This window comes from Monodelphis domestica, chromosome 7, assembly GCF_027887165.1.
Source record: "Monodelphis domestica isolate mMonDom1 chromosome 7, mMonDom1.pri, whole genome shotgun sequence".
NCBI lineage: Eukaryota > Metazoa > Chordata > Mammalia > Didelphimorphia > Didelphidae > Monodelphis > Monodelphis domestica.
In genome coordinates this window covers 55,760,626-55,787,854 of record NC_077233.1, presented here as the reverse complement: position 1 = coordinate 55,787,854, position 27,229 = coordinate 55,760,626, and the positions used below count along the sequence as shown (strand labels likewise).

At 42.4% G+C, this 27,229-nt stretch overlaps 2 protein-coding genes across 8 annotated transcripts in view; one reads left to right on the top strand and one right to left on the bottom strand.

The window, feature by feature from the left end:
• MKRN2 (makorin ring finger protein 2) overlaps positions 1–4,731 on the bottom strand; it is a 38,547-nt gene extending 33,816 nt beyond the window's left edge. The window contains exon 1 of one of the 7 annotated variants that reach the window (XR_008913427.1): positions 1,866–4,731. Coding sequence is in view for 4 of the 7 variants with exons in the window: in XM_056804676.1 (XP_056660654.1) it covers positions 1,222–1,262 (41 nt within the window). In the remaining 3 variants the exon portion in view is untranslated. Of the gene's footprint in view, positions 1–1,221; positions 1,360–1,865 lie in introns of those variants that run through there. The other 6 variants (XM_056804674.1, XM_007500247.3, XM_007500248.2 and 3 more) reach the window with 6 other exon arrangements.
• A 10,505-nt stretch (positions 4,732–15,236) lies between these two features.
• Positions 15,237–24,935, top strand: MKRN2OS (MKRN2 opposite strand). The gene is made up of 4 exons (XM_003341739.4): positions 15,237–17,002; positions 18,640–18,689; positions 22,205–22,367; positions 24,142–24,935. The coding sequence occupies exons 1-4, from the start codon at positions 16,785–16,787 to the stop codon at positions 24,362–24,364; spliced, it is 654 nt and encodes a 217-aa protein (XP_003341787.1). The 5' UTR covers positions 15,237–16,784; the 3' UTR covers positions 24,365–24,935.
• Positions 24,936–27,229: the final 2,294 nt, after the last annotated feature.

Genomic DNA, 27,229 nt, shown 5'->3' with positions numbered 1-27,229 from the left:
ACTGAGTGAGGCGGCCAACATGCTCTACTAGTCTACATATCAAGTGAAATAGAGCAAAGTCCTAGAGGCAAACTGAGTAGTCCCCAAAGAAGGTGTGTCAGAAAAGATGGGGTGGGGTCCAAGCCAAGTTTTTACATGAAAGAGTTAAAACTGGCCCACCCCAATCATTGCTATTTCAGGTCAATCAAAATAATTGCATTTCTAACAAAGAGCCAATTACAAATGAATTCACACTCCATGGAAAGGTTAAGAATGCTTTAGAGTTCTCAAGATTCTATTTGTGGTGTTTTTGAAAGGAAGTAAGCTTCATGTTACTAAAGGATTAATGACATTAACCACATTATCAGAAATGATTTTCTGAACAAGCCATGAATCTGGTTGTGAAGGTTGACACTAACACAGGAAGATCACAGAACTACAGGCGAAATCTAGGTCCAAGTGGAAATCATGTCCTAGGAGGAACCAGGGATCCTCAAGAGGATACAGCTTGGGTTGGCAGAATCTTTAGAAGGAAAGGAAAAGCCATCCAGAAGTACAGGAACAAATGTCAAGTAAACTGGGGATAGTGAGGGTGGTTTTGCTTAAGCCTCAATGGGTAGAAATAAAGTCTGAAAGAGAGGCAGGTGTTGGTTTGACATCAAGAAAATATTCCTATAGGAGTTGTATAAGAGTTGAAAGGTGTGCTGGAGGAAGGGGAGATAGTGAATTCATCATGCTGCAAGGTCTTCAAGTTGAGGCTGGATGACCATTTGGTGGGGTCCTGGGTTGGTCTGACAAACCTACCTACATGGGGGAGGCTCAGCTTGGTGATAAAAGAAAACTGGTCTAGAGGAACTGGATAGATTTAAATCCTTTTTTCCCAACTCTTATCTTCTGTCTTAGAATCAATACTGATTCTAAGGTAGAAGAGCAGCAAGAGCTGGGCAACGGGGTTAAAAGTGACTTGCCCAGGGTCACACAGGTAGGCAATGTCTTTTGACTCCACATTTAAACTCAGGTCCTCCTGACTCCAGGCCTGGCTCGCTATCCACTGAACTCCCTAGCTACCTCTCAAATCCTTCTTCTGCCACTGACAAGATGCTTGACCTTGAACAAATAAGTCACTTTCCTTGTTTGGGTCTCAGTTTCCTCATCTGCAAAAAGGGGATATCACACCTACCTCACAAAGTTAGGGATACCAATATCCAGTTCTCAAAAGTTGGGGATAATAATGCCACCTACCTCACAAAGTTGTGGGGAGGATCCAATGAGATAACATACATAAAATGGTATGAAGGAGTTGGCTGGACTAGGAAAGAAGACCTCGGAGCTCTAACTTTATAATCATGACAATAGCCAGCACCACTTAGTAGCTCTTTAAAGCTCTAGCCAGAAGTTACCTCACGTGATCCCAGAGCAGGACCTGGAAAAGAGGAGGGGATCTCTCCAGTGGAAGACTGCGCCTTCGGGGAAGGGCCGCTCCAACTTTTTATCATTATACCAATAACTAACGCAGAACTAGTACTTTAAGACGCTGGCCAGGTTACGGTCTCGCAGGACATCGAAAGGGGGTAGGGGTGCGGGATCCCCAACTTTGGGGCTCATTGACTGCTATCCCGGGTCAGTAGACCTCAGTTGCCCTTGCCCTCGTCGAGCCAGCCTGCTTCCTTCGAAATAGGAAAAGCAGCGCGCGCTCATTCGTCCGTCTACCCAGCTCACTGAGCAGGGGCTTCAACTACTCCACAAGCACTTGGGTAGCGCCCGAAAGACCGAAAGTAAGCAGATGAGAAGGTGGCGGCTCCTCCCCCTCCCCCAGCTCCGCAACGGACTCCCCCTCCCCCTGTCAAGGGTAGCCCCTCCCCCGGTACCCACTCCCTCTCACTGACCGGCACGTGACCTGCTTGGTGCTCATGATGGAGGGTGAGTGAATGACTGAAGGACGGACGGCTGGATGGAGAGGCGGCCGCTCGCGCACCCCCGACGCCGCTGCCGCTGCCGCCGCCGCCGCTCCCGAGCGCTAGGCTTCTTCCGCCCGGGGCGCCGCTGCTCTGACCCGTGCCTCCGCCCCGCCCCGTAGAGCCGCTGCGTCACCGGGCGCTCCGCTCCGCTCCGCCCCGCCCCCTCGAGCCGCACCTTTGTAGCGCCGGCCGGAAACCCGCCGCCGTCACAATTGGTTCCTCCTCTTGGGTAGAGGAGGCCCTCCCAGCCTCACCTTGGGGTGCTGCGCGTGCGCATAGCCCCGCTTCTCCACGTGCACCCAGACTCGCCTCGTCCCGCGGCTTGGTCCTCTCCAGTAGCAGCATTCTCACCCTCACCCCTTTAAGCCTCCCCAGCTGTTCCCAGCTCTCCCCCAGCCAAGCATCTAACCCCAACCTCTACCTCTGCTGCTCCATTTCCCTTTCCTCAGCCCCTTGGGACCCTGGCCACTCCTCCCCATCCTCAGGCTGCTGGATGGTCTGTAGGGACTGGCCAGCTCTACTGTTGAGCTCCACCTGGGCTCTTTTCTCATGCAACTCATCCTGCCCAGCCAACTCCCCTTGACCTCTCTGGTTCGCCCGAGACCAAGACTTCTTGTCCACCATCTTAGCCCCAGTGGAAATCTGCAGACCCCTATGGACATCTGGAATGGATAACTCCTTCCTCCTATCCCAATTACTCTCCCTCGATCCCTTCGTTCTGCCCCGTTGCATCGTTGTTGGTCTTCCCCAATCGTCCTTGTCTCTGTCCCTGGCATGCCGGCTTTTTCTCATCCCCAAGTCATAATGAATCTCCCTCTGTGCATGTTCTTCTTCATCCTGAAGGTCAGCTTTCCTCCTTTCCCAGTTGTCGGTATCCCGGTAGCCTCTGTCCAAATGGGTCTGGCCGAGCTTCCTGAAGCATCTGTTCTGGTTCATGTCACAAATCCAGTTGCCCCCTTCCATTTCCCACACCCTGCCCAAATGGTCCATTCTCTTCACTCTCATTTTATTCATCTTGTCAATAAGCCTTTTCCTGTATAAATCCTCCTTCTTTAGCCTTCTCCCCTTGTCCCAATTGTCCTCTGGGCTCCTGTTTCTTTCCCAGGTATCCCTCCTTAGCTGTCTCTTCTTGCCCCAATTTCCCTCCCTAAGCCTCCTATTCTCCAGATTGTCCCTCCTCAATGGTAAACCTCTACTCAAAATATAATTCATCTCTCTTAACTCTTTCAGTTCCTTCCTTAATCCCTTATGTCTTCCCCTGTCATAAGAGCCCTTCCTTCTTCTCCCCACCCTATCCCAGCTCCCTCTTGCCCGGTACCTCCTTCTATCTAAACTAGCTCCTTTCTGTCTTCTCCCTCTATCCCATGAGTTTTTCCTTAGCCCTGTCACCTCATTACAGCTCCCCCTTGATAGGTGCCTACTCCTGTCTAAACTAGTCCGCTTCTGGCTCCTCCCCCTGTCCCAAGAGCTCTTCCTTGGCCCAGTCACTTTATCCCAGTTTCCCCTTGCCCCACACCTACTCCTGTCTAAACTAGTCCGCTTCTGGCTTCTCCCCCTGTCCCAAGAGCTCTTCCTTGGCCCAGTCACTTTATCCCAGTTTCCCCTTGCCCTACACCTACTCCTGTCTAAACTAGTCCGCTTCTGGCTCCTCCCCCTGTCCCAAGAGCTCTTCCTTGGACCCCTCACCTTGTCCCAGTTTCCCCTTGCCCCATACCTCCTCCTGTCTAAACTATCCCCCTTCCATCTCCTCCCCCTGTCCCCAGAGTTCTTCCTTAGCCCTGTCGCCCCATCCCAGCTCCATCGCCTCCTGTCCAAACTATTCCTCTTCCATCTCCTCCTCCTGTCCCAACTGTCTTCCAATCCGCTCCTTCTTAAATTGTCCCTCTTTAGCTTCCTACCCCTTTCCCAGGTGTCCATGGGATGCTTTCTCAAATCCCAGTTGTCTTTCCTTAGTATTTTCCTTCTTTCCCAATTGTTTTTCATCATCCTGTCCAAATTGCCTCTCCCCAGATACCTCCTCTCCCAACTGTCTCTCCTCATTCCCCTGTAATTGTTACAACTGCCCTTTGACTCCCATCCTCTGTCCCAACTGTCCCTTCTGAGCCTTCTCTTATTCAGAGTATCCTTACTCATTCTTCTGCCCTTGTCCCGTTTCTCCTTTCTCAGTCTTCTCCCCCTTTCCTGAGTGTCCCTCCCCAACCCAAAGTCCCTTTCTGAATTGCCCTTCCCCAAACACATCCCTCTTTCCCATTCATTTCTTTCCTGCTCCTTCCAGTCCAAACTGTGCCTTCCCAGGCCCCTGTCCCTGGCCTGACTATCAGTCCAAAATCCTCTGTTTTCCAAACCAACTAAATTACTACTCATCCGTTTCCTTGCAACTTCCAAACTGTCCCTCCTTAGCTCATTTCCCCAATAGAAACTCTGCCTTCTGTCCTTGTCCCATACTTCCCCATCCAAATTTTCTTCTAATGAAATCTTTCCTGCTTCCTGATTTGCCCTAACTGGCTCACTGTCCCCATCCAAAATTATCTCTGTCAAGTGATTTTCATTCCAACTGACCTTTCTTGGGGGCATTTTTTTCCAACTGTCTCTATTGGTTTCATGCCAACTGTCCCTATCCCCTTTGTTCCCCTTCATCCCCTCCGTCCAAACAATTCCTCCTTATTCCCTCGTCTCAACCCAGATGTCCGACCCAAACCTTCTCCTCCTGTCCAAACTATCCTTCCCCAGCCCCTTCCTACCCTCCCAACTATCCCTCCCCAGCCCCCTCCCTTTCCCAACTGTCCCCATTTATAAAATGAGGGGATTGGCCTGGGTGATCTCTCAGGTTCCTTCCAGCTCTAGAATTCTATATTCCATAATCTCTACTCAGCTTTCTTGAACCCGGCTGACAGTATGGTGTAATGGAAAACATTCAGTTTGGAGTCAAAGGACCTGAGTTTTGCTACTTGCATCCTTGGGTAAAGCACTTAACCTTTCATAGGTCTCAGTTTCCTCACTTGTAAAATGACAGAGTTGAATTAGGTGACTCCTAAAGTCTCTTTTTAGCTCAAAATCTATGAAACTATAAATCCACCACCACAAAAAAAGCACACAGTGAAAGGAAACAGGATGAAGATGATTGGATTTGGAAACTAGGTGGAAAGTGATCCATTTATCCCCATCCTCTCTTCTTTTTCCAAATCCCCCTCTCATCCTTTTCAAATTCCCCCTTTTCCCTGTTTCTCTCTTCCAGATCTTCCTTGACAAGCACCTATACCTCTCCAAACTGTCTTTCCATCTCTTCCCCTTGTCTCAAGAGCCCTTCCTTAGCCCTATCACCCCATCCCAACTCTGTAAATAATAGGGGGACGGCGTTCCATCAAATCTAGGTCTCTTCATCCCATATTTCTTCTCACTGTCTGCTTTTTTTTTAGGGGATTGGGGGGAGTGGGGACAGCAGGTGAAAGACTCATAGTTTCATAGATTTTGAGCTAAAAGGAACCTTAAGTAGTCTATAGTTCAAGCCTCTCATTTTACAGATAAAGAAGAGGATGGAGAAAAATTGCATTGGTAAAAAAAGGCCAAGAGAAATTTTTCTCATACCTAAATGGAATCAGAGAAAGCTGTTTCTTTAAGGACCCCTTAAAATGTGAGAGAAATGTTCTTGGATAGAAATTAATGAAGGAAAAAAATGAGAAAATAATGAAGGCTTCAAATTTGGCTTTAGATACTGCCTAACTGTGTGACCCTTGGCAAGTCAATTTACCCTAATTGCCTATCTCTTGTTACTATTATATCTAAGAATTGATACTAAGCAAATCTATAGAGAACTAAATCAACTTTATAAGACTACAAGCCATTCCCAAGTTGACAAATGGTCAAAAGATGAACAATTTTAACATGAAGAAATTAAAGATATCAATAATCATATGAAAAAATGTTCTGAAATGGAGAAATTCAAATTAAAGCAGAACTGAGGTACTACCCCATACCTATCAGATTGGCCAATATGACAGTAAAGGAAAGTGACAAATGTTGGAGGGTGATGTGGTAAAATTGGGACACTAAAACATTGTTGGTGTGAACTGATCTAGACCAAAGGGCTCTAAAACTATGATCCTTTTATCCTATAATACTACTATTGGTTCTGTATCCCAAAGAGATAATTAAAAAAGAGGAAAGGACCACTTGTACAAATATATAGCATCTCTTTTTGTGGTGGCAAAGAATTGGAAATTGAGAAAATGTTTATCAATCAGAGAATGGCTGAGCAAATTGTGATATATGTTGGTGATGATGGAATAGTATTGTGCTATAGGAAATAAGCAGGATGATTTCAGAAAAAGGTGGAAAGATCTGCACGAACTGATGCAGAGTGAAATGAAATAAGCAGAACTGGGAGAACATTGTACACAGTAACAGCAATATTGTAGAATGATCAACTGTGAAAATTTAGCTATTCTCAGCAATGCAGTGATCCAGGACAGTCCTGGAACACATGATGGAGAATGTTATCCATCTCCAGAGAAAGAACTGTTGGAGTGGAATGGATGTGGAATAAAGCATACAGTCTTTCACATCAGTTATTTTTATTTTGGGATTTTGGTTCTTATATGGGTGTGCTCTTACAATGACCAATAAAAAAAATGAAAGAAAGAATTGATACTAAGAATGTAAAGGTCTTAAATAAATTTTGAAAAGGAAGAATTAAAATCAGAAAAGTTTTGGAAAATCTGGGAAAAGTAGGCTCCAAGCCATGTCCCCAAGGTATTTCATTCTCTCAAATCTCTTGTTAATATGTGTAGCACTTTATTCAAATATTATTTTGTTCTTTAACTGGTTTAACTTGTTCATCATGTAGAGGTTGAATTGCTCTATAGAGGCTTTCTGGGGAAATCATGCATAATGAAATTTCCCTCAATGCTTTCAGGAACTCTCAAGAATGATAAATAATCCAGCACTTGGGTTTATGTGTGTGTAAAACAGAACTGAGTGTGTTATTCTCAGAATAAATATTTGCCTTATAAAAGCTAGATTGTTATCTTTTAGATTGTTGATTGAGGTCTCAGAGACAAGCTGGGGAGGGAGACTGATGAAAAACAGAAAGGGCAATGAACAACTTGGTAGCTCCCCTTATCTCATCTGAACTGGATTGGAAGAATCTACAACCCAATCATAGGTGTTTTAGATTGTAAATGGGGGGTGGGGGAAGCTGACAGATGAGGGGAGAGGAACTTTGAACTGGGAACTTGTATATCCTGCCAGTTTGCTGCCTAGTCAGTAGGCACTTCTTAGCCCATCATTGAAGTGTTCTTTTTCATGAAGGGTGTCAACATGAAATCTGGATGCCTCAGGTTACCACTGCCCTTTTGAGGAACCCCCAGTGCCAGGCATCCCTGTTTTGTATATAATGAAATGTTAAGCTTCTTTGATTATGTTAAAGTTTCTTCTCAGGAAGCCCAGTTTGACCTTTGCCTTTAATTTGTTACAGCTTATTGTTCCCTAATACCATAGCTATTGACTGCTGGATAATTGAAAATCTGTTACCCTAAAAAAAGAGAACTACATTTCCCAGGAGCCCACTGACTTCCTGTCATTATGTACTTCCTATAGACAGGGGATATTAGGCGAGGATATGGCATGATGCAGTGAACATGGTGGCAGTGGTCAACTAAACATGGGGATTTTAAATGGGCATGTGGTTTTTATTTTATATCCTCTTTATTCTTTGATTTTTCATGATCATTAATAAATCTTTAAAATATAATATTTAATTATTGACATCTAATTTTAATTTTTACACTGCAAAGAGGTTTATGCACCTTTTTGTGGTTAGTCTCTGTAGGCTTCCCAAAAGGGTATAAAGAGACTCTCAGATTCAGTATCTTTTTAGAGTTGGTATCTAGTATGGTATCTTCTCCCAGGGGAGTTGGCACTTAGCACAGTGCTTTCTCCTAGTAATACAGTTCCCAGAGTGTCAGAGCCTTTTGCTCAGTGTGGTGTCCAAAATATTGAGCCTATCCCTATTTCCTGATTAAAAAGTGTTTTTTTCTGACTACTTTGGTAGTTCTGGGTTATTTACAAGTTAACAAGGGAAATAAACAACTGCCTCTTTTTACTACTATCTTCTGATTCCAGGTTTTGTTTATTTGCATGAGTCATCATTTTTATCTTACACAGGGGGAATGAGTAACTTCTTGGCTGCTTTGGGATATAATGATATCTTTTTTTTTCCCTACCTTTACCTTCCATCTTAGGGTTTGGGCAAGCTCAGAACATTCCTTACTCTGCCAACTGAGGTCATTCACTGTGAGCCCCCCTCCTCATCTCACATCATTCTTCCACCCTCTTCTCCTTCACTCCAGTCTCACTTGAAGAGATGGCCTTACTCTTTGCCAAGTCTAACTCCTTCTCTTGTCCAAGTTATTTCATCCCATCCCATTTCCTCTAACAAATTCTTGCTTTCTGTCATCCCTATTCTCTCACTCTATTGACTACTTCCTTACCATCTACAAACCTACCCATGACTCCTCCATTCTCAAAAAACCCTCACTGGATCAATTCATCCTGTCTTCCTATTTCTCTTCTGCTCTTTGTGGCTAAACTCCTCAAAAAAGACATCTACAATAGATGTGTCCATTTTCTTTCTTCTCACTTTTTTTTTTAAAACCCTCTGACTTCTGATCTTATCATTCCACCAAATCTACTCTCTCCAGAGTTACTAATGATCTCTTAATCACCAAATCCAATAGCCTTTGCTCAATTCTTATCTTCCTTGACCTCTCTTCAGTCTTTGACACGATCACCCTCCCCTCCTAGAAATTGCTCTCTTTTCTCTAGGTTTGGGGACATCATCTTCTCCTGGTTTTCCTCCTACCTACCTGACCACTCTTTCTTTGTTGTATCCTTGTCCAGGTCACCCCCTTTAACCATAGGTGACCCACAGGGTTCTGTCCTGGCCCTTCTTCTCTACTACTTTAATTAATGTTATTATCATTTCCCATGGATTTTAATTTAATCTCCATGCTTTTTGATTTTTAGATCTACCCTTCCTGCCCCATTCTTTCTGCTGATCTCATATCTCCAGCTGCCTTTCAAACATCTGGAACTCTATCCAGGAGACATCTTAAACTAAGCATGTCCAAAACAGAACTTATCTTTCCTTCTAAGCCCTTCCCATTTCCTATCTTTCCTCCTACTCAAAAGGACATTACCATCTTCAGGGTCCATTGCAGCCCAAGAGTCATCCTGGATTCCTCATTATTTCTAACATCCCATATCTAAGCTGTTGCCAAGACCTGTTGATTCCAACTCTGCAACATTCCTCAAATATTACCCCTTCTCTGCTCTGACACTATTCCCACCCTAGAATAGGCCCTCATCACCTCACACCTGGACTACTGGAATAACCTGCCTCTAGTCTCTCTCCAACCCAATCCATCCTCCATTCAGCTACCAAAGAGATTTTCCTAAAATGTCTCACCATGTCACCCAACTACTCATTAAACTTCATTGGCTCCCTATTGCCTTCAGGATCAAACACAAAATCCTTTGTGTTCGGAGTGTTCAAAGCCCTTTATAACCTAGTTTCCTTCTTTCTTTCAAGTTTTCTCACATTTTACTCCCTGTGAAGTACTCTTCAATCCAGTGACACTGGCTTCCTGGCAATTCCATGAAGAAAACCCTCCATTTCACTACTCTAAACATTTTATCTGGCTCTCCCCCTACCTAGAAATTCTCTTTCATCTCTGCCTATAGATCTACCTCCCTGGCTTCCTTTAAATCTTAACTAAAGTACTATCTTTTATTGGAAGCCTTTCCAAACTCATTCTAGTAGTCCTCTCTCTGTTTGTTTTTCTATTTTTCCTGTATCTAGCTTGCTTTGTATCTGTTTGAGTGTAACCAGTGATCCACAGACCCATTTGAGTTAGGGGGATGTCTTTTCCATGCATGTGAAGATTTCCCCTTTCGGAATGGGTTGATGGGAACAATATGTTTCAAAGTCATAAAGATAGCTGAAGCAGGCACTGTGGAGAACAGAGCTTGGTCAGACATTGAAGATGCCAAAGTCATCCAATGCATACTGAACCATCACCAGTGACCCTAACTTTTGTCTTGCTACTGGACTTTGATGACTGTGGAAAAGAGAATGAAATTGATGACTTTGTCTGACTCTGCTTCCCTTAATCCAGTTCAAGGCAAAAGTCAAGATATCAATCCATGATGCCATTGGTCCTCTTGGAAAACAAAAGCAAAACAATAATTTATCCTGTATTTAGCTTTCTGTGTACATATTTGTTTGCCTGTTGCCTCTTTCCTCCATTAGATTGTGAGCTCCTTGAGAGTGCCTGGAACATAGTTATGCTCGTAATACATGTTTATTGATTTGATTGATAACATGTAAGCCCCTAGTGAGTAGGGATGGTTTAATTATTTGTATTTATGTATCCCCAACCCCTAGCACAATAGGCTCATAGTTGGTACTTAACTAATATTTGTTGATTGCTCTACAATATATTCATATGGCCTCCCAAAGTAGAAAATAAAGGACCAAGATTCCAAGGTGACAAAGGAACAGAGGCTAGCAATTCTGGTAGGGGAAGGGAAAGAAAGCTGCTTTTGAGATGATTGCCTTAGGCCAGTATTGGGGAAAGTTTTCAAGTTCTAATGCCCAAAATACAACTTCAAGCTATGGGAGAGTGGAGGGGAAAAGTGCTTGCTTTGGGCAGCTGGACAGAGGGATGGGGCATGCAAAAAATGCTCCCAGGTGCTGGGAAGAGGGGGAATGGAGCAGCTCCTCCACCCCACCCCAGTCAGCTGGACACTTGTGTCAATACTTTGCCAGTATTGCCTTAGGCCCTTTGATTTGTCCATTCTATTTTTAAAAACCCATCCCCTTGTCAGGATAAATTTGTAATAATGAGAGATAGGGGCACAAAAGGCTGAGCTTAGTCTTTTTATTGGCAAGGCTAGCAGTTACCAATAATAGAGGTAAATGGTCCTTACTAAACTAAAGGTGCCTGACATAGAATAGATTCTTTTATATAGTTTAGTGGTTACATAAGATCCAGAAGTGCCCCCAAACTAAGATTATGATTGGTTCTTAATTATGCTATCTGGTCACCTACAAATGAGTCTTCACTAATCATAGTAACTAGAAAATCCAAATGGGGCCAGTATCCTCTTGGCATCTTGGTAATAGGGAAATTTGTATTAGGCCAACTTCCTTCTATATGATTTTCCATAAATTTCCTAATCTGCCATTCTCTGAACCAGCAGAATCCTAGGAAACATCTTGTGATTTACAGATAAGAAAGAGTTTATGGCTGTGAAGATCTGATTTGGCTCTCCCTTGATTGTAACAATGAAGGTACTTAGCTCTTCCTTGATTGTGAAGATTAAATTGTAATCCCCTGTCTATTTTTTAGATTTAATCCCCCCAAATGCAAACACAATACTTAAAGTTGAGTGGGAAGATCTGCCCCTGTTAGATCTAATCACCAAAGGTGTAAATATCCCACTTAATCATGAAGTGGGAGGTCTGTGACCCACCTGTGCAATAGTGGGTAACAAACAAATTAGAATCGACTAGCTGCCTTCTGGGCAGTCCTAGTGCAGAGTGTCAGCTGTGATTGGTAGATGTGGAATTAGGGGAAGTGACACAAGAAAAAAGGTCTTTAAAAGAAAGAGACATGGGCCTGAAGGTTGTTCTTCTGGGAGTTTTGAAAGAGACACACTTGGAGTAGAGTCTCCTGTAAGAAGCAGTTCTATTGGAGTTGAGGCTGATAAAGAATCTGCTGATTGAACTGACACGTGGTGAGTGTAAAGACTGACTTCCTTTCTGGAGAAAGACCCCTCCTCTTGAGACTCCTTTCCCCTGCCTGGGGCCTTAGAATTGCTACCTGACTCAGGAATCTGGAGCACTCTCTCTTCCTCTCTCTTTTTTTTCTTTTTCTCTCTTTCTTAATATTTCCCTCTATTGTAAAATAAACTATAATAAATTCCATTCTGACTTTACTAATTCATTTTTGGGATTGAGTAATTAAATTCCTGGTGATCAATTAGATATACTCAATCCAACCATAAATTTAACATAGCCAAACATGACACAGAGAACATTACAGGAAATGGAATCGATAATATTGATTACATTAAATTTAAAAAGTTTTGTGCTAACAAAACCAATGAAACTGAGATTAGAAGAGAAAAAACTGGGGGAAACTTTTTATAACAAATATCTCTGTCAAAGGCCTAATTTCTCAGATATGTCGAGAATATAAACATAAGAATATAAAGCATTCCCCAATTGATAAATGGCCAAAGGATATAAACAGGAAGTTCTCAGATGAAGAAATTAAAACTATCTATAGCCATATGAAAAAAGTGCTTCAAATCATTATTGATTAGAGAAATGCAAACAACTCTGAGATACCACCTCATACCTACTGGATTGACTAATATGAGGAAAATAATAAATATTGGAGATGGTGTAGGAAAATTTGGACAATAATATATTGTTAGTGAAACTATGAACTGATATAACCATTCTGGAAAGCAATTTGGAACCACACCCAAAAGACCATAAAACTATGTGTACTCTTTGACTCAGCAATACTGCTACTAGATCTATATCCCAAAGATATCAAAGATGGGGGGAAAAGGACTTACTTGGACAAAAATATTTATAGCATCTCTTTTTGTAGTGGCAAAAAATTAGAAACTGAAGGGGTGTTCATCCATTAGAAAAGGGCTGGACAAGTTGAGGTATATGGTTGTAATGGAATACTATCATGTCGTGAAAAATGATGAACAGGATAAGTCCAGAAAAACCTGGAAAAAACGTATATGAACTGATGCAAAGTGAAGTGAGTAGAATTAGGAGAACATCATATCTAGTAACAGAAATATTGTATGATGATCAACTGTGAAAGACTAAACTATTATCAGTAATGCAAGGTCCCAAGATAATCTCAAAGGACTCATGATAGAAAAATGTTCTTCACAGCCAAAGAAGGAATTCTAGTTTGATTGCAGATCAAAGCATGTCATTTTTTCACTATTTCTTTCATGAGTTTTTTCTTGTATGTATATGTGCCTTCTTTTACAGCATGAGGGATATGAAAATATGTATTGCCTAGCAGCATTGATATAAACTATTTACTACCTTGGGGAAAGAAGAGAGGAGGGAGGAAGGGAGAGAATCTGAATCAGAAAACATCAGATAAGAATTGTTAAAAAATTTTTTAAGTTAAAAAACGAGGAAGAAGAGGAAGCTCTCAGAGAAATGCCTCTGTTTTTCAGTGAACTGTGAGGCAAGGTTCTTAACTATGAGGAGAGAGGGAAGGAAGAGATATGGGAGATTTGAGGAGGGATGAAAAGGTTTGGAAAAACCACTGTCTTGAGTGGGCTAGTGAGTCAATATTGATAATGATTGGGCAATCATTGAAAAATTTAATTTAAATAAATTAAATAAAAAATAATGAGTGGGCAAATGAGGATTGCATTGTCATAGTGAGGGCTCAGTTGAGATGATGTAGCAAAATTATAGTGGCCCTAGTTAGCATGGTTTCTGGAATTTTCTCCAGGTCTGTTCAGGGGCATAAGGCTCTTGATAGTAGAAGTTATCCAAGACCAAGGCTTTGCAGAGCAGGACCAGTGACAGGAAAAGGAAACAAGGGATGTGGACAGGGCAGGGTTGAACTAGTTCACCAAGGGGGTCAGAATAGGGAAAGAAGAGTGTGGCATGAGCAAGGGAGATTGCCTGGAAAAGAACAGAGGGGTGGAATGATTGGAAGTCATGATGAAGGCAAAGAACAGGGTTTGGGTTTGTCAGGCAGAGGGAGAAGGTAGAATAACAACAGATTATTAATCAGAGAAGGGAATTTCAGAATTCATGAAGATGGAAGTGGTGCCTTTGCTGTTGATGATGGTAAAATCAAAGGTACGCCCAGAGACTGAATAATAATAAGACAAGGGTAATCTGAACTACCTTTGTGAAGCTGTATAGCATTTTCAAACTGCTTCATAAGACACAAAACCTCTTGTTTTTGACTCTGGGATTTTCCCAGTGATGATATGTGATTGTGAATTAATAAAATGTCACAATCTCTGAAAAATAAAAATGACAAGTGATAGGAAAACCATCATGGGTGAAGAGAGGAATGGTGGACACAATCATGGCTTATATTCAAGAAATGACTTAAAAGATATCATCGTGGAATGATATGATCAGAAAAGGGGGTGAGGCCAGACATATATCATTCAGGTGCCTTCTGCTGGTATTTTCTCCTGGATCCCTCCCTGTCTCACATGAAGAAGTGCTTCTTTTCCTTGTCAAAGAAAACCTCATTTTGTGTCCTGTGAATTTTAAAACTATTCCACCCTAATCAGACTGTACTTTAGAAGATCTGATTTAGCTATTTACTAATCAATAAACAATAGAGATACTTGAACTAACGGAATCAGGTCTTGGGAATCCTGAATTTCTCCACCCTCCTTAGTTTAACAAGATTAGGAAGGTCTGCACCAAACTCAAGATTTAATTATCTGAGGAAACGGCCTTCAACAGACACGTGCAGAAAAAGCGAACAGACCCCTGGGCTGTCCTAAGTCAAGCTAAGCTATCATTGGTACAGATGAGAAGCAGGAAAGTGATGTAAAACCGTCTATATATGGCACGTCACTTCTTCTCTCTTCCTCTTTGCCTGGAGAGGTGACTCTGGCTGGCAGCTTGCTAGGCGTTCCAACAATTTTGGAGTGGTGGCAGTTATTTTGTCTGGGTTTGGAGGTGAGTTTTGCCCTGGAGCTTATTTCAGGTTCAGGCATCTTGGCTTAGCCCTTTCCTTTAAGGAGTTCAAACTGACTCCTTCCTCCTTCCTCCTTCCAAACCTTATCTCCTAATCTCCCCACTAGGTACTAGCCAGGTTGGGGGGGAGGGGAGAAAACCTACTCCTTTCCTTCCCCTTAATCTCCTCTACTATCAATTAAATCACTATAAAATTTCCAGCTGACTTGGGTGTTTCATTAGGATTTTATAAATAAAATCCTTGGTGACCAAAATAATTATTACATTCAGTCTCAACCATAATTTTAACCTTTACAGTACTGGGGAGAAGACTAGGGAAGGGGACTTTGTTCTGGAAAGGTACAAATGGAGTCGGGGGAAATATGTCCACAGAAATAGCAGATGGTAAGATGGGTGGCTGGATGGCTGAAATCTAGTGTGATCCTGAAGAATGTTGTCAGCTAGTAGACACCGTGGGCTAAATGGACTTGTTAGCACATACCGAGTCACCCATAAACTGGGCTGGGTCCTAGAATGTGGGCTCCAAAGGTGAGGGGATTAATTTCCCCAGGGACTGAGGTATGAATTCAGGAAAATTGTGAGTAGGGAAGTTTAGGTCCCAAGTCCAGTGTAGAGGGTGCTGGTCCACTTGGGGAGGAGCAAGTCAGTGGTGCTAGACAGATGGTGAGATGGACTGCCTGGATAAGAGGAGATGGTGGGATATGAAACTGCTAAGAGGGAGTACCAACATGAATGAGATCATTAAGCCATTGAATAATAACGGCTAGCATTCATATAGTGCTTCATTTACCCATGTTACTTCACTTGATACTCATAACAATGTTGATACTATTATTATCTCCATTTTACAGATGAGGAAACTGAGGCTAAGGTTGGGTAAGTGACTTGCCTAAGGTCATATAACTAGTGTGTGTCTGAGGCAAGATTTGAATTTAGGAGTTCTAAATTTCAAGTTCCGTACTCTTATCTGCTTCTCTGCTATTTTTTTTTGATGGTACTACCATTTGGGTCACCCAGCCATTAGATGTTAGAGGCGAGACTCGAACCCAGTTTTTCCTGATTTAGAGGCTAGCAAGCTAACCACCACACCGCCCCCTCTCCTTATTCTTTTGTTACTTTCTGTTCTTAGAATCATTACCAAATATAGGTTCTAAGGCAGAAGAGCCGTGAGGGCTAGACAACTGGGCTTACCCGATTTCTAATTACAGGATAGGCAGCTGAGTGGTGCTGTGGATAGTTTGCCAGACCTGCATTCAGAAAGTTCAAATTTGGCTTTAGATGCTCACTGACTGTGTGACCTTGAGCAAGTCACTCAACCCTATTTTCCTCAGTTTCCTCATTTGTCAAATGAACTGGAGAAGGAAATGGCCAACTGCTCCAGTATCTTTGCCAAGAACATTCCAAATAGGGTTGCAAGGAGTCAGACACAACTGAACAACTTATATAGTTATTGCAGCTTCTCTTGCCGCCTCTAAATAAAGCTGTGGAACTTTCACTCTAGAAGGATCCAGTTTGAGTTTAGAGCTAAAGAACTTTAGAGATTGAAGGCGGCCTTCGAGATCCACTATCTATCAATGGGGCAGCTGGGTGGCTCAGTGGATTAGCTGGGCCTTGAGAGGGAAGGTCCTGGGTTCAAATCTTACCTCAGACACTTCCCAGCTGTGTGACCCTGGGCAAGTCACTTAACCCCCATTGTCCAGTCCTTACTGCTCAAAAATCCATTATTCAGAGGATCAGCGACATGACTTTGCCAAAACCTCGCAGAGCCGGGATCTTCCCACTCGCTTTCCCTAAATCAAAAGAAATGACGGAACGACCTGGACATCCCGCATCTGAGCCCAGAAGAGGCAGCCCGGCGACGCTGGCTCTTTAAGTACAGGACTTGGGGGCGGCTCCAAGCTGTCCGACTGAGGGGACCGCCCATGGGAGTGACGTCATGGCGGCTCACGTGGTCCTGACTGTGGCCTAGGCTGGGCTGCGGTGTTCCGGGAGGAGGGGCAGAAGGAGGCGGAGGCTGGCACAGTCCCAGCATTTTCGGTCTTTTCACCCAGCTGGCCGGGATGCAGCCGCCCGAAGCCGGCCGGTCCGTGGTCCAATTCCGCCACTGTGGGAAGGAGGTCTTTGGCTTCCGAGTGCCCGACCTTTGCCCTGTGTGCCGGCGGCCCCTGAACTTCGGGAAGCTGGACGAGGCCCCTGTCAGCATCGCCCCCCCGCTGAGCAGCGGGCACCGAGAGCGCTGCGCCTTCCTGCTCAGGCCCACCCGAGGGACCTTCCTCAGGTACGGGGCGGCCAGAGGCCCCGCGACTAGTCCGCTGTTTCCTCCTCTGAAACAAGGGCCGCGTTTTCTGGCTTCCCTCCCTCTGTGGAGATGCGATAATGTTTTTGCACTTAGGAGTTCCTCCAGGCGAGGAAGGAGAAACTTCTCCCACCAACACACGGTGGGCCCGTAGGTTTTTTTTTTAAACCCTTACCTTCCATCCTAGAGTCAATACTGGCTATTGGTTCCAAGGCAGAAGAGTGGTAAGGGCTAGGCAATGGGGGTCAAGTGACTTGCCCAGGGTCACACAGCCAGTCCCATGTCAGAGGTTGAATTTGAACTCGGGTCTTTCTGATTCTGATGCCTGCCCATTTTCTACTCACTTCTCTGGACTGCCTCTTTTTCTCAGCACTTAGCACAAAGTAGATACTTAATAAAGCTTCCTTTCTTCCCTCTTTCCTTCCTAAGGTTCTTTCTCTGTCTCTTTGTCTTTTCCCCCTTACTTTCTGTTTTGGTAGCAACTTTAGGACAGAAGAGACCTTTAGACAAACAGGGTTAAGTGACTTGCTCAGGGTCACACGGCCTGTAAGTGGCTGAGGCCAGGTATTTTTTAAAACCTTACCTTCCATCTTTGAATCAATATTGTATATGGGTTCCAAGGCAGGCGAGCAGTAAGGGCCTAGGTTTGCCCAAGGCCCCATCGCCAGGAAGCCAGATTTTTTTTAAACCCTTCCCTTCCATTTTAGAATCCCACCAAGTGGGAATTCCGAGGCAGACGAGTGGTGAGAGTCAAGCAATTGGGATTAGGTGATGGGCCCAGAATCTTAGTGATAAAGTGTCTGAGGCCAGATTTGAACCCAGGGCCTCCTGATACTCTATCCATTCAGCCACCTTAAGGTTTGCGAATTGAGTGTTCGTGGCTCTCATTTTCTATGGCACTTCTGGAAGTGTTTTACTCGCACTGTCCTATTGGAGTCTCACTCTGGGACAAGGTGGGATGGGGACTGTCCCTGTTTTGCAAACAGGAGCACAGAGGCCCAGAAAGGAAGGTTAGGCGGGCATGGTAAAGTGGGAAGACCTCTTTGGAATCAGAGGATCTGGGGATCCAGTCCCATCCCTGATGTGGACCTCCTGGGCCTGGACTTCTAAAAGGAGGAACTCAGACCAGCTTATGAGGCAGTCCAGCCCCGCATGTGTGGTCCTCTCTGAAAGGGGCGCCCCATGGAGGGGTTTGAACGTCTGACTCCAGGGCTTTGCTCCCCAAAGTAGTGCCCAGAGCCTTGGGTCTCTCCAATGGGCAAACAAATTCACAACTACCAGTGGCTAGCTGGATGTCAGGCATGCGTGAAGATAAAATAGATAGGCTAGTCTCCCACAGTTGACATTTTATTCCAGGGGCTACCTAGGTGGCTCAGTGGCTCGAGAGCCAGGTCGGGAGGCCCTGGGTTCAAATATGACCTCAGACACTGCCCAGCTGTGTGACCCTGGGCAAGTCACTTGTCCCCCATTGCCTAGTCTTTACCTCTCTTCTGCCTTGGAGCCAATACACAGTATTGACTCAAAGATGGAAGATAACGGTTTACAAAATAATAATAAAAGGAAGTGATGTATAGACAATTATGAAAAATGTCAGGGTTTTTTTTGTTTTTTTTTTTCAGGGACTATGATGGAAATGCTGATCTCCATGTTGGAATAACCAATACATATGGTAAAACAGTTTCTCTACTTTCTCATTCCTGTTCTTCCAGTTTCAATTAGATTCAGTTCTCCAAATTTTACTTGAGAATACCTCAAAGAATCAAGCACATTGTTGCAGTCCTTCTTGCTTTTGCAATGTGCAAGGCAGGGCGTTAGGTATGTGGAATACAGACAAAAGGGAAGGCCGTCCCCTGCTGGGAGAGAGGGGTGAAGTTAGGGGGATTCTTAGCCTTAAGGAGCTGTCCTTCCCCCTGGGAAGAGAGAGGAAAAAATTCATAACGTATAACTAGATAAACTATATTCATGACAATTTGAGGAATGAAAAAACATTAATAACTAGGGGGAAATCAGGAAAGGATTCCCTCTGTACATGAGCCAGGTCTGGAAAGGAAGCTGGGAATTCTAATGGGCAGATATATACATTTAGGCGTAAGGAACAGTTCATGAAAGAGATGGGAAATGGAACAGTAAGTAGGCCAGTCAAACTGGAAAGAAACGAGTTCCATTTTGGACATCACTTAGAGATGTTGAATATGCATACAACTTAGGAGAGTTCTCAGTGTGTACATTTGGGAGTCATCTATATAAAGGCAAAAACTAAACCTATGGGAGAGGATAGGATAAGAGGAGAGAGTATATAGAGGGAGAAAGGAAGAGAGAGGACTTGGGAAATAGTTGGACATTTTTTAGTGGATGGGATTAGATGGTGACCCAGATCAGAAGGCTAAGGAGTGGTCAGAGTTAAGTGGAGAGGATCAATAGAAAGGTGTGCCGCCAAAGCGGAATATGAAGAGAATTTTTAGGAGGGATATCTATCCACTGTTGCAAAGAGATCATGAGGTTTGCGATCATTAGAGTTTCTCAGTGGAGAAGTCAGTTCAAAAGGCAGACTAAAACCAGCAGTAGTGAGAGGAAAGGAAGCAGATGCAATGAATGTACATCTGAGAGTTTAGCTGGGAAAGAAAAGAGAGGAGAGATATAAAATGCTAGCTTGAAGGGATAGATGCTAGAGCCTGTTGAAAACATAATATAGCCAGTGATGAGGATGATGGAAAGATCGGGAATGAATAATTCGAGAGGGGAAGGAATGCTTTCATCTGTGGAGATCACTGGATGCATAGAGGTAGTAGCACCTGTGATAAGTTTTAAGAGAAGGTAGAGTATAACAGGCAAAGATGAAGGTGTGCATTTTGGAATGTGAGATAGCCTGCAACAGTGGCAGAGATGTCAGGGATGGAGTTCAAGGCACAGTGACCAGTCGGTTTGGCTGGAACAAGAGGGATAATATGAAATAAAGCTAGAAAGGGAGCCAGATTGTTGTAGAGAGTCTTCAGTGACAAGCTAAGAAGTTTGTACTAGAAACAGAAAGGAAATGACACTGAGAGACCCGTACTTTGGAAAGATTGAAGGGACAGCTTGTAAATTGTTGCAATGGGAAGAGACTAGAGGCAGGTGGACACATTGGGAGGCTATTACAAAAGTGCAGTTAAGTTGGGATGAAGGTCTTAACAGGGAAGGTGACATTTGGTGGCTAGAAGGGGATGGATGTGAGATGAGATGTATTTTGTTTACTTCATTTTGTCTCATTTTATACTCATCTGTATGCACGTTCTAGCTCTCTCTGACATTAGCCAAAAGAATATAAATTTCTTTAGGCAGGAAATATTTCTTTTTGGTATTTCTCAACCTCTGTACCAACTCACAATTGACTGAGAGATGGAGTGATACAAGATCCTATCGTGCTTTGTTGGCACAAAATGCTCCCTTACAGAATCTTTTCCCATTCACATATTAAGATCATTCAGGATTTCTTGGAAGACAGCACCAGAAATAACCTTGTATAATGGTCTAATAGTAAGCATCAGGCAAGACATATAACGTGCAGATGGAAACCCAACATAATTTTGCCACTGGGATGGAGATCTAGTCGAGTCCATTCTAGGAGACCTCTGGTGAGGTCCTCTAGACGTGTTGTTTGCAGATGACATTGTGTGGATTACATCAAGCTCCAACACATTGTAGAAGAGATCTGTAATCACTCAAATTAGTCTGGCCATCTGCACAGGTAGACCAAATGGGTGAAGAATGTTCGTTGCCCAGATTACAACATAATCTGAATGGATTTCTTACAAAGCGTGTCCAATTGTAATAATGAGTTGGGCTCAATTGAAAAGAGTAGCTGACTTGCCTTCAGGAAATTGCAAAGCATTTTTAATAATCACAAGCTTCTGATAAGGCGGCCCTTCTTTTCAATACCAACATTTTACCAGTGCTGCTGTATGGGCAGTGATATCAGATACACGATTCCCTCCAAAAACCAAAAGATGAACATCACAAAGACAATGGAAAAGCACACGCTTGGTGTAAGCAGACAGTAATGGTAAATAAAACAAGAACCTCTGAACAGTACTGAAGGATGCATTAAAAAAACTGTACAACTGAAAGAGAAGATGGACTAGTCATATGGTAAGATTGAAGGATGATAAGTGGATGGCCAGGATGTTGAAAATGAGAAGGCCCTCTGTGCCTGGTCACTGGTCTGGGTCCATGCAAAATCACCTTGGGACTTCACCTGGCCAAACTAGAGGGGGGAGATGTAGCCGTAAACTTTTCTTACCTTCTTTATTAAACTCACCTTTCTCCTTAAATATAGGAAAACTTTTTTTCTTTTTGTGTGTGAAGGATTTGAATCAAGTATTTATTAAGCACCTATTATATGCCAGGCTAAGCATTGGGTTTATGGATCCATATCTTCAGTGAAGCAGTTCTGGGAGTCTTTTTTTATCATTGGGTTTTATTTTGGTGTATATCATACTCAGATTAAAAAAAAATATGGTTCTCCTTTCTCCCTTTGCCAAAAAATGAATACAAACACAAGGACTGAAGAACATAGGTTAAAAGTCTACCCACAAAAGTAGTCAATCAGATGACAAACTTTTAGTACTTTAAATTTGTTGCAGATTTTTTCTTTAAGGAAATTGGATAAACTTGCCTACAAAGTAGAACTTATTTCAACCAAAGAATTTGGAAAGTTTTCTTTATGCTCTTTGTAGAGTTGTGTTCTCCTGGAGAAAATAGGAACCAGAATTGCTTGAATGTTTTCTTGTGCTTTTAGTGACAGTTACCAGGAAGATTCCCCCTCCCCCCACCCCCATCTCCACTCAAGGACAAAACCCAACCAATGATACCTGACCAATGCCTATTTTTTTTTTTTAATTAAACCCTTACCTTCTGGTTTAGAATGAATACTGTGTATTGGTTATAAGGCAGAAGTGTGGTAAGGGCTAGGCAATGGGGGTCAAGTGACTTGCACAGGGTCACACAGCTAGGAAGTATCTGAGGTCAGATTTGAACCCTGACTCTCAATCCATTGAGCCATCTAACTGCTCCCCAATGCGTATTTGTAAAGTTTTTGTTTGTAAATTCTGATTATGTGTGAAGTAATTTTGTAGTTGCTTTTCCAGGATGTTTCCCCTAAAACAGAATTCATAATCATGATTCATCAATTTGATTTTTTAAAAATAGGAATTGTGTATAATTACAATGAACAAGGTGTCCACAGAGATGAAGCTGGGTGGGAACAGAGTATAAGTATTCCACTATTACAGCCCAACATGTTTGGACTGATGGACCAATGGGACAAATATCTGGAAGAATTCTCTGCAACAGATGCCTGGTCTCCAAACAGGTACGTAGCACTAAAGAATCTAATAGGATAACAGAATCATCTCCAGGTGTTAAAAGGTCCCCCAAAAGTTACTTTTTTGGTGAGACTTTAGAGATTGATTTCCCCAGGATTAGTAGATTTCTCAGGGATATAAATGAGTTTTAACTCAAACAAGGAAGATCTATGATAGGGTCACAAGTGACTTGTGACAAGGTCATGAGGAAGTGGGGATCAGACCTCCTAAGAGATGGCATAGTAAGGGGCACCCCCTGACCTGACATTTAGTACTTGGGTGAAGGCAGGGTTCTGTTGTATACAACAGCTGTTCCCAGCATAGAAGATAAATTAAGAGGTGGGGTTTTTAACAGGCATGTCTGAAGGATTTCTCACCAAGCAGGAAGGTGACATTTAGTGAGGCTAAAAGTTTCTAGTAAGGAAGATTTCAGACATTTGGGATTCTAAAAAAGGGGCAGGGTGGCATGACATGAATGGGCATATCTAGAGCAAAGACAATCTGTCATAAGATGAGGCACCCAGAAAATAGGTTTTTCAGAGTACCACAGTATCTAACAGAATTCCAACTGGGGTACATATGAATTTTCTATAAACAAGGGCAATATGAAAGTACAAAAGATTCTTTTCTATGAACAAAATTATAGCCAAAGCTGTACATTTCAGATTGAATTAATCGGGGGGGGGGGGGTTATCTATACAAATGTCAGAATCAGAGAAATTACTATTTTTTTCTTTTCATATATTTCCAGGCAAATTTCGTAACTAGTGACCTCAATACTTAAACACACAAATATGATTTTCATGACCTCTACTACTGCTACTTTCATCTGTATGACCTGTAAACTAACCATGAATTTAGTGAGGCAGCCTGGTACAGAGTAAAGAGCATTAGCTCAGCAGTCAGAGAATTGGATTCAAATCCCACCTCTGAAGAACCTTACCTGTGTGAATTTAATCTCTTTCACTTTGTAAAGGGAGGGGGCTGGCCCAGAATTTATTTGAGGTCCTTTTAAGCTCTTGATCTATGAAATAAATTTTTTCTCAAATGCCCTTTGACATAAATGGACCTGAAACATCTTCAAAGTAATATTAGAAATATAAAAGAAATTGCTTTGGGAGCTCCAAGTCCTTCCATTAACTGTGTGACCTTGGGCAAGTTCCTATATCTCCTTGTGTCTATTTCCCCAGCTCTTAAAAACGAAATTATTTCTAGGGTCCCTTCAAGTTATAAAGTTCCATAGTTAGAATCTGTAATGATTCAAAAAAACTTAGACCAGGAATCATAGTATTACAATCTGCAATTTAAGTTAAAATGAACTATAGCTTCCATTTATATGGACTTTTAAGGTTTGCAAAGCTCTTGTTAGTCTCATCATGACCCTGTGAGCCAGTGTTCTTGCTCTCCCTATTTTACAGGTGATAAAATTAAAGTTCAGGGACATTTAGGCCAGAGTCTCATAGCTAGTAACAAGTTCAATTCTTCTGTCCATTATGCTATTATATATTTATAAGAAGTGTACAGTTTCTATGCCTGCTTTCCAAGTTTCAATTTTTTTCCCTTTAATTGTCCACTTCCAAGCATGAAGAAGCAAATGGAAGTCCCCCAATGTTCTTTTGGATCACCCTGGTTAAGTTTAATGTCAATGCATCCCTAAGATGTTGTAGGATTGAAGTAGGAAGGATGCATCCACATTTTAGGCCAGTGATTTGACAGCCCCCATGATTTTGCCTATAAAATTCCTTTTGAACCCTTTAAAAATGACTGAATTTGTTTTCAAAGGTATGAAGAACATTGCCACAACTGTTATACTTTTGCCTTGACATTCATTAATTATATACTGAAAACAGAAGGGAAGCATCAATTGAACAGAGATGAATTCACTGAGAAATTTGTGGTACCAAGGTCAAGGAGAGCTTCTAAGTACATTACTCTCTATCGGGCAATAGAAGAACACGGTTTCTATATTACTGATCGCCTTAATTCTGATACAAACCTTTCTTAGGGGAACAATTTATGGATGAAATTTTTAAATGCACATCTCTGCCAACAAGGAAGATGAAGTTTGGAGAGCAGCTATACAAGGGATTGATTTCCTGAGCATTTAGTCTTCTGCATATTGGGTTACCAGGACTGAAGAATTGACTATCTGGTTGTAGTTGAGGCAGAACCGTAAGGGTTAAAGCCCTCCTCTTCTCCCTGCTTGGGTTGCATAGTCAGGGTTGTGGGTTGAACTGTGTACGACCTGCCCAGCTGTGTGGTCAAGGTTGGAGTAGCATCAGAGTAGCATCAGACTGATAAGGTTTGTGAGAAAGAAACTGCAAGGTTGGAGTAGCCAGCAAAGAGAGGATTGATAAGGTTTGTGAGAAGTTGTGAGAGACTGTGGGAAAGTTGCTTGTTTGGAATCCTCTCGGTTCTTCCTTGTGCCTGGCAGGTAACGTCGTCATGTATTCCTATGAATCTGCCCAATTATTGGTTCCTGCTGTTGCTGGGCGGTAACATCATATCTTCCTGTGTGTCTTAACCTATATATGCTTTGTGTGAAACCAATAAAGCTTTGTCGCTATGCATTTTCATATAGCGTCCATTCGTTACTCTTCATTTCGTTACCCCAAGTGAGGTCACACAGGGCTGGCCGACCCTGGCGATGAGCCTTACATCTGGTGACCAGCCTACTGGTGATGAGCCCTCTTATGATCAGTCTAGTCCTTAGACACAACCACCAGTACCATATTTGAAGTCTATCCTGCATGGCGTAACCTGCCAGAACTCTTGATTTTTTTATCTATCCTTCAGAATCTAGAATAACCTCCCTGCCATGGTGAGGTCATTAGAATTTGATCTTTATTTTAAATTGTATTGTTGATACACTTCTATAACAATCATTATTGCTCCTAATAGCATTGAACTGTACCTTTAAAAAAAGTTATATTTTGTTTCTTAGTATTCCATAGCATTCCAAATATTTCTCCTCTACCTAGCCGTCCCACAGTACCATTCCATATGACAAAGTTTTGTTTTGTTTTTTAAGAGAAAAAGTCAGCATAATTTACTGATGCATTGAAAAAGTCCAGAACCATATGCAATGTATAATACTTGTGGGACCTCTCACCTTCACAAGTGCATAGATGGAGGTGACTTCTCTTATCTCATCATTTCAGTCTGAACTTTACCTTTTAGCAAATAAAAAGTTAAAAACAATCCAGTTAATATTCTTTTCTGAAAGTACGTTATCATTCTGTTCTCATAGCCTCTACACCTTTATGCCAGAAGCAGAAAGTTATATTTCTGGAGTAGGCCTTTTTATAAGACTGGAAATCCTGTAATACCACAGTCTCTAAGGAATCAAAATGATGGGGCATCCAAAAGCAATGACACATGGTAGGCATAAAAAGACTACAATGTATTTCCAACATCAAATTGCTCACTTTGGCTGCTTATAGAATAAGAGGAGGGAATGATGGATAGCCCATTTGTAATATTGCTATTTAGAGAATATCAAGAGATCTAAAGGAAGTCCATGTTGGGGAAGACATTTATAGGAAGACATTAACAAGATGGGAAGGAGTAAATGGGTTGGGTTTTACACCACATCAATGACATGAGTAATGAGTCCAGAAGAACGAAAAAGGTACTGTGGGTCATCCTTGTTAACATATGTATTTGGTAGAACTATTGAAAGTCAAAATATTCTACAAACTAGCCTTGCACAAATACTTTATTCTAAAGGAATTACGCTGTAAATAAAACAAGCCAATTTTTCTATGGCCTTCTGAATAAAACAATTATATAGCAGCATTCTGAGGATGGCAGAGTGTTTTGTATTTATCTCCATCAATCCTCACAAACACTCCAGGAAATAGGTGCTATTATTATCCCCATTTAATAGTTGAGGAAACTGAGGTAGAGATTAAGTGACTCGTCCAGAGCCTCATAGTGGGTAGGTATCTGTGGTCCAATTTAGACAGTCTTCCTATTTCCAGACCTAATAGTCCACCGCTGTCTTTTTCTCTCTGCATTCCTGGTTCCAAACAACAGGTTGATAAAACCTGTTCATGCCTGGGGACCAACCATATTTCCTAAGGATTTACGTGTATATACATTTGTGTGTACATATGCACACATATAAAATTTATATATTTCATGCATTTATCAACATATAACAGAGTTAGGAGTTCTGAGCTTCAGAGGGCTCAGCTGATCAAGAGTCTGGACTAATACAGTGAGACCCCCAGAAGCAGGGGTCTGCCAGGAGGGGGGAGCTGGCCTGGGTCAGAATCAGCCAGTGGTGGGAGCAGTCTAGTGAGTTGGCTGCTGCCTATCCAGTCTGGATATCAGAGGGAGCCCCAGGCTCTAACACCATTATACTAGCTAGCGTTTTTATGACGGCTGAATATTTGTCAAGCTTTACACATACCTTATTTGATATACTGACCACTCAGGCTCTAAGCCTGTCCTCGTCAAAAGCATCTCCAAACTGTAAGCAACGTAGCAGATCTAATTTGACAAAAACAACTTTTTCTTCTACTCTTAAAGGAATGGCTCTGGTTACATGGGTAATGAGTGGCTTCAGGACAAGCACCTTGTTATCTGTTTTTGAAATACTGCTTAGGAGAATAGAAAAGAATCAATGAACATTTTAAAAAATTGCATAGGAGACAAGCTAAATTACATATTGAATTTGTTTATATACCTGAAGGGAAAGGCAAGCCATTCATAGAAATGACAATTACATTTTCCAAAATAATTCTGATGGTCCTCTGTGTGTCATAAAAGTAAGGTATGATTGAGAAATTTGTTCTGGGAATATTCACAAAAAGTCCCATTGATTTCCTCACCTTTAAGGTAGCCATTTAGTTAGTAGGAACAA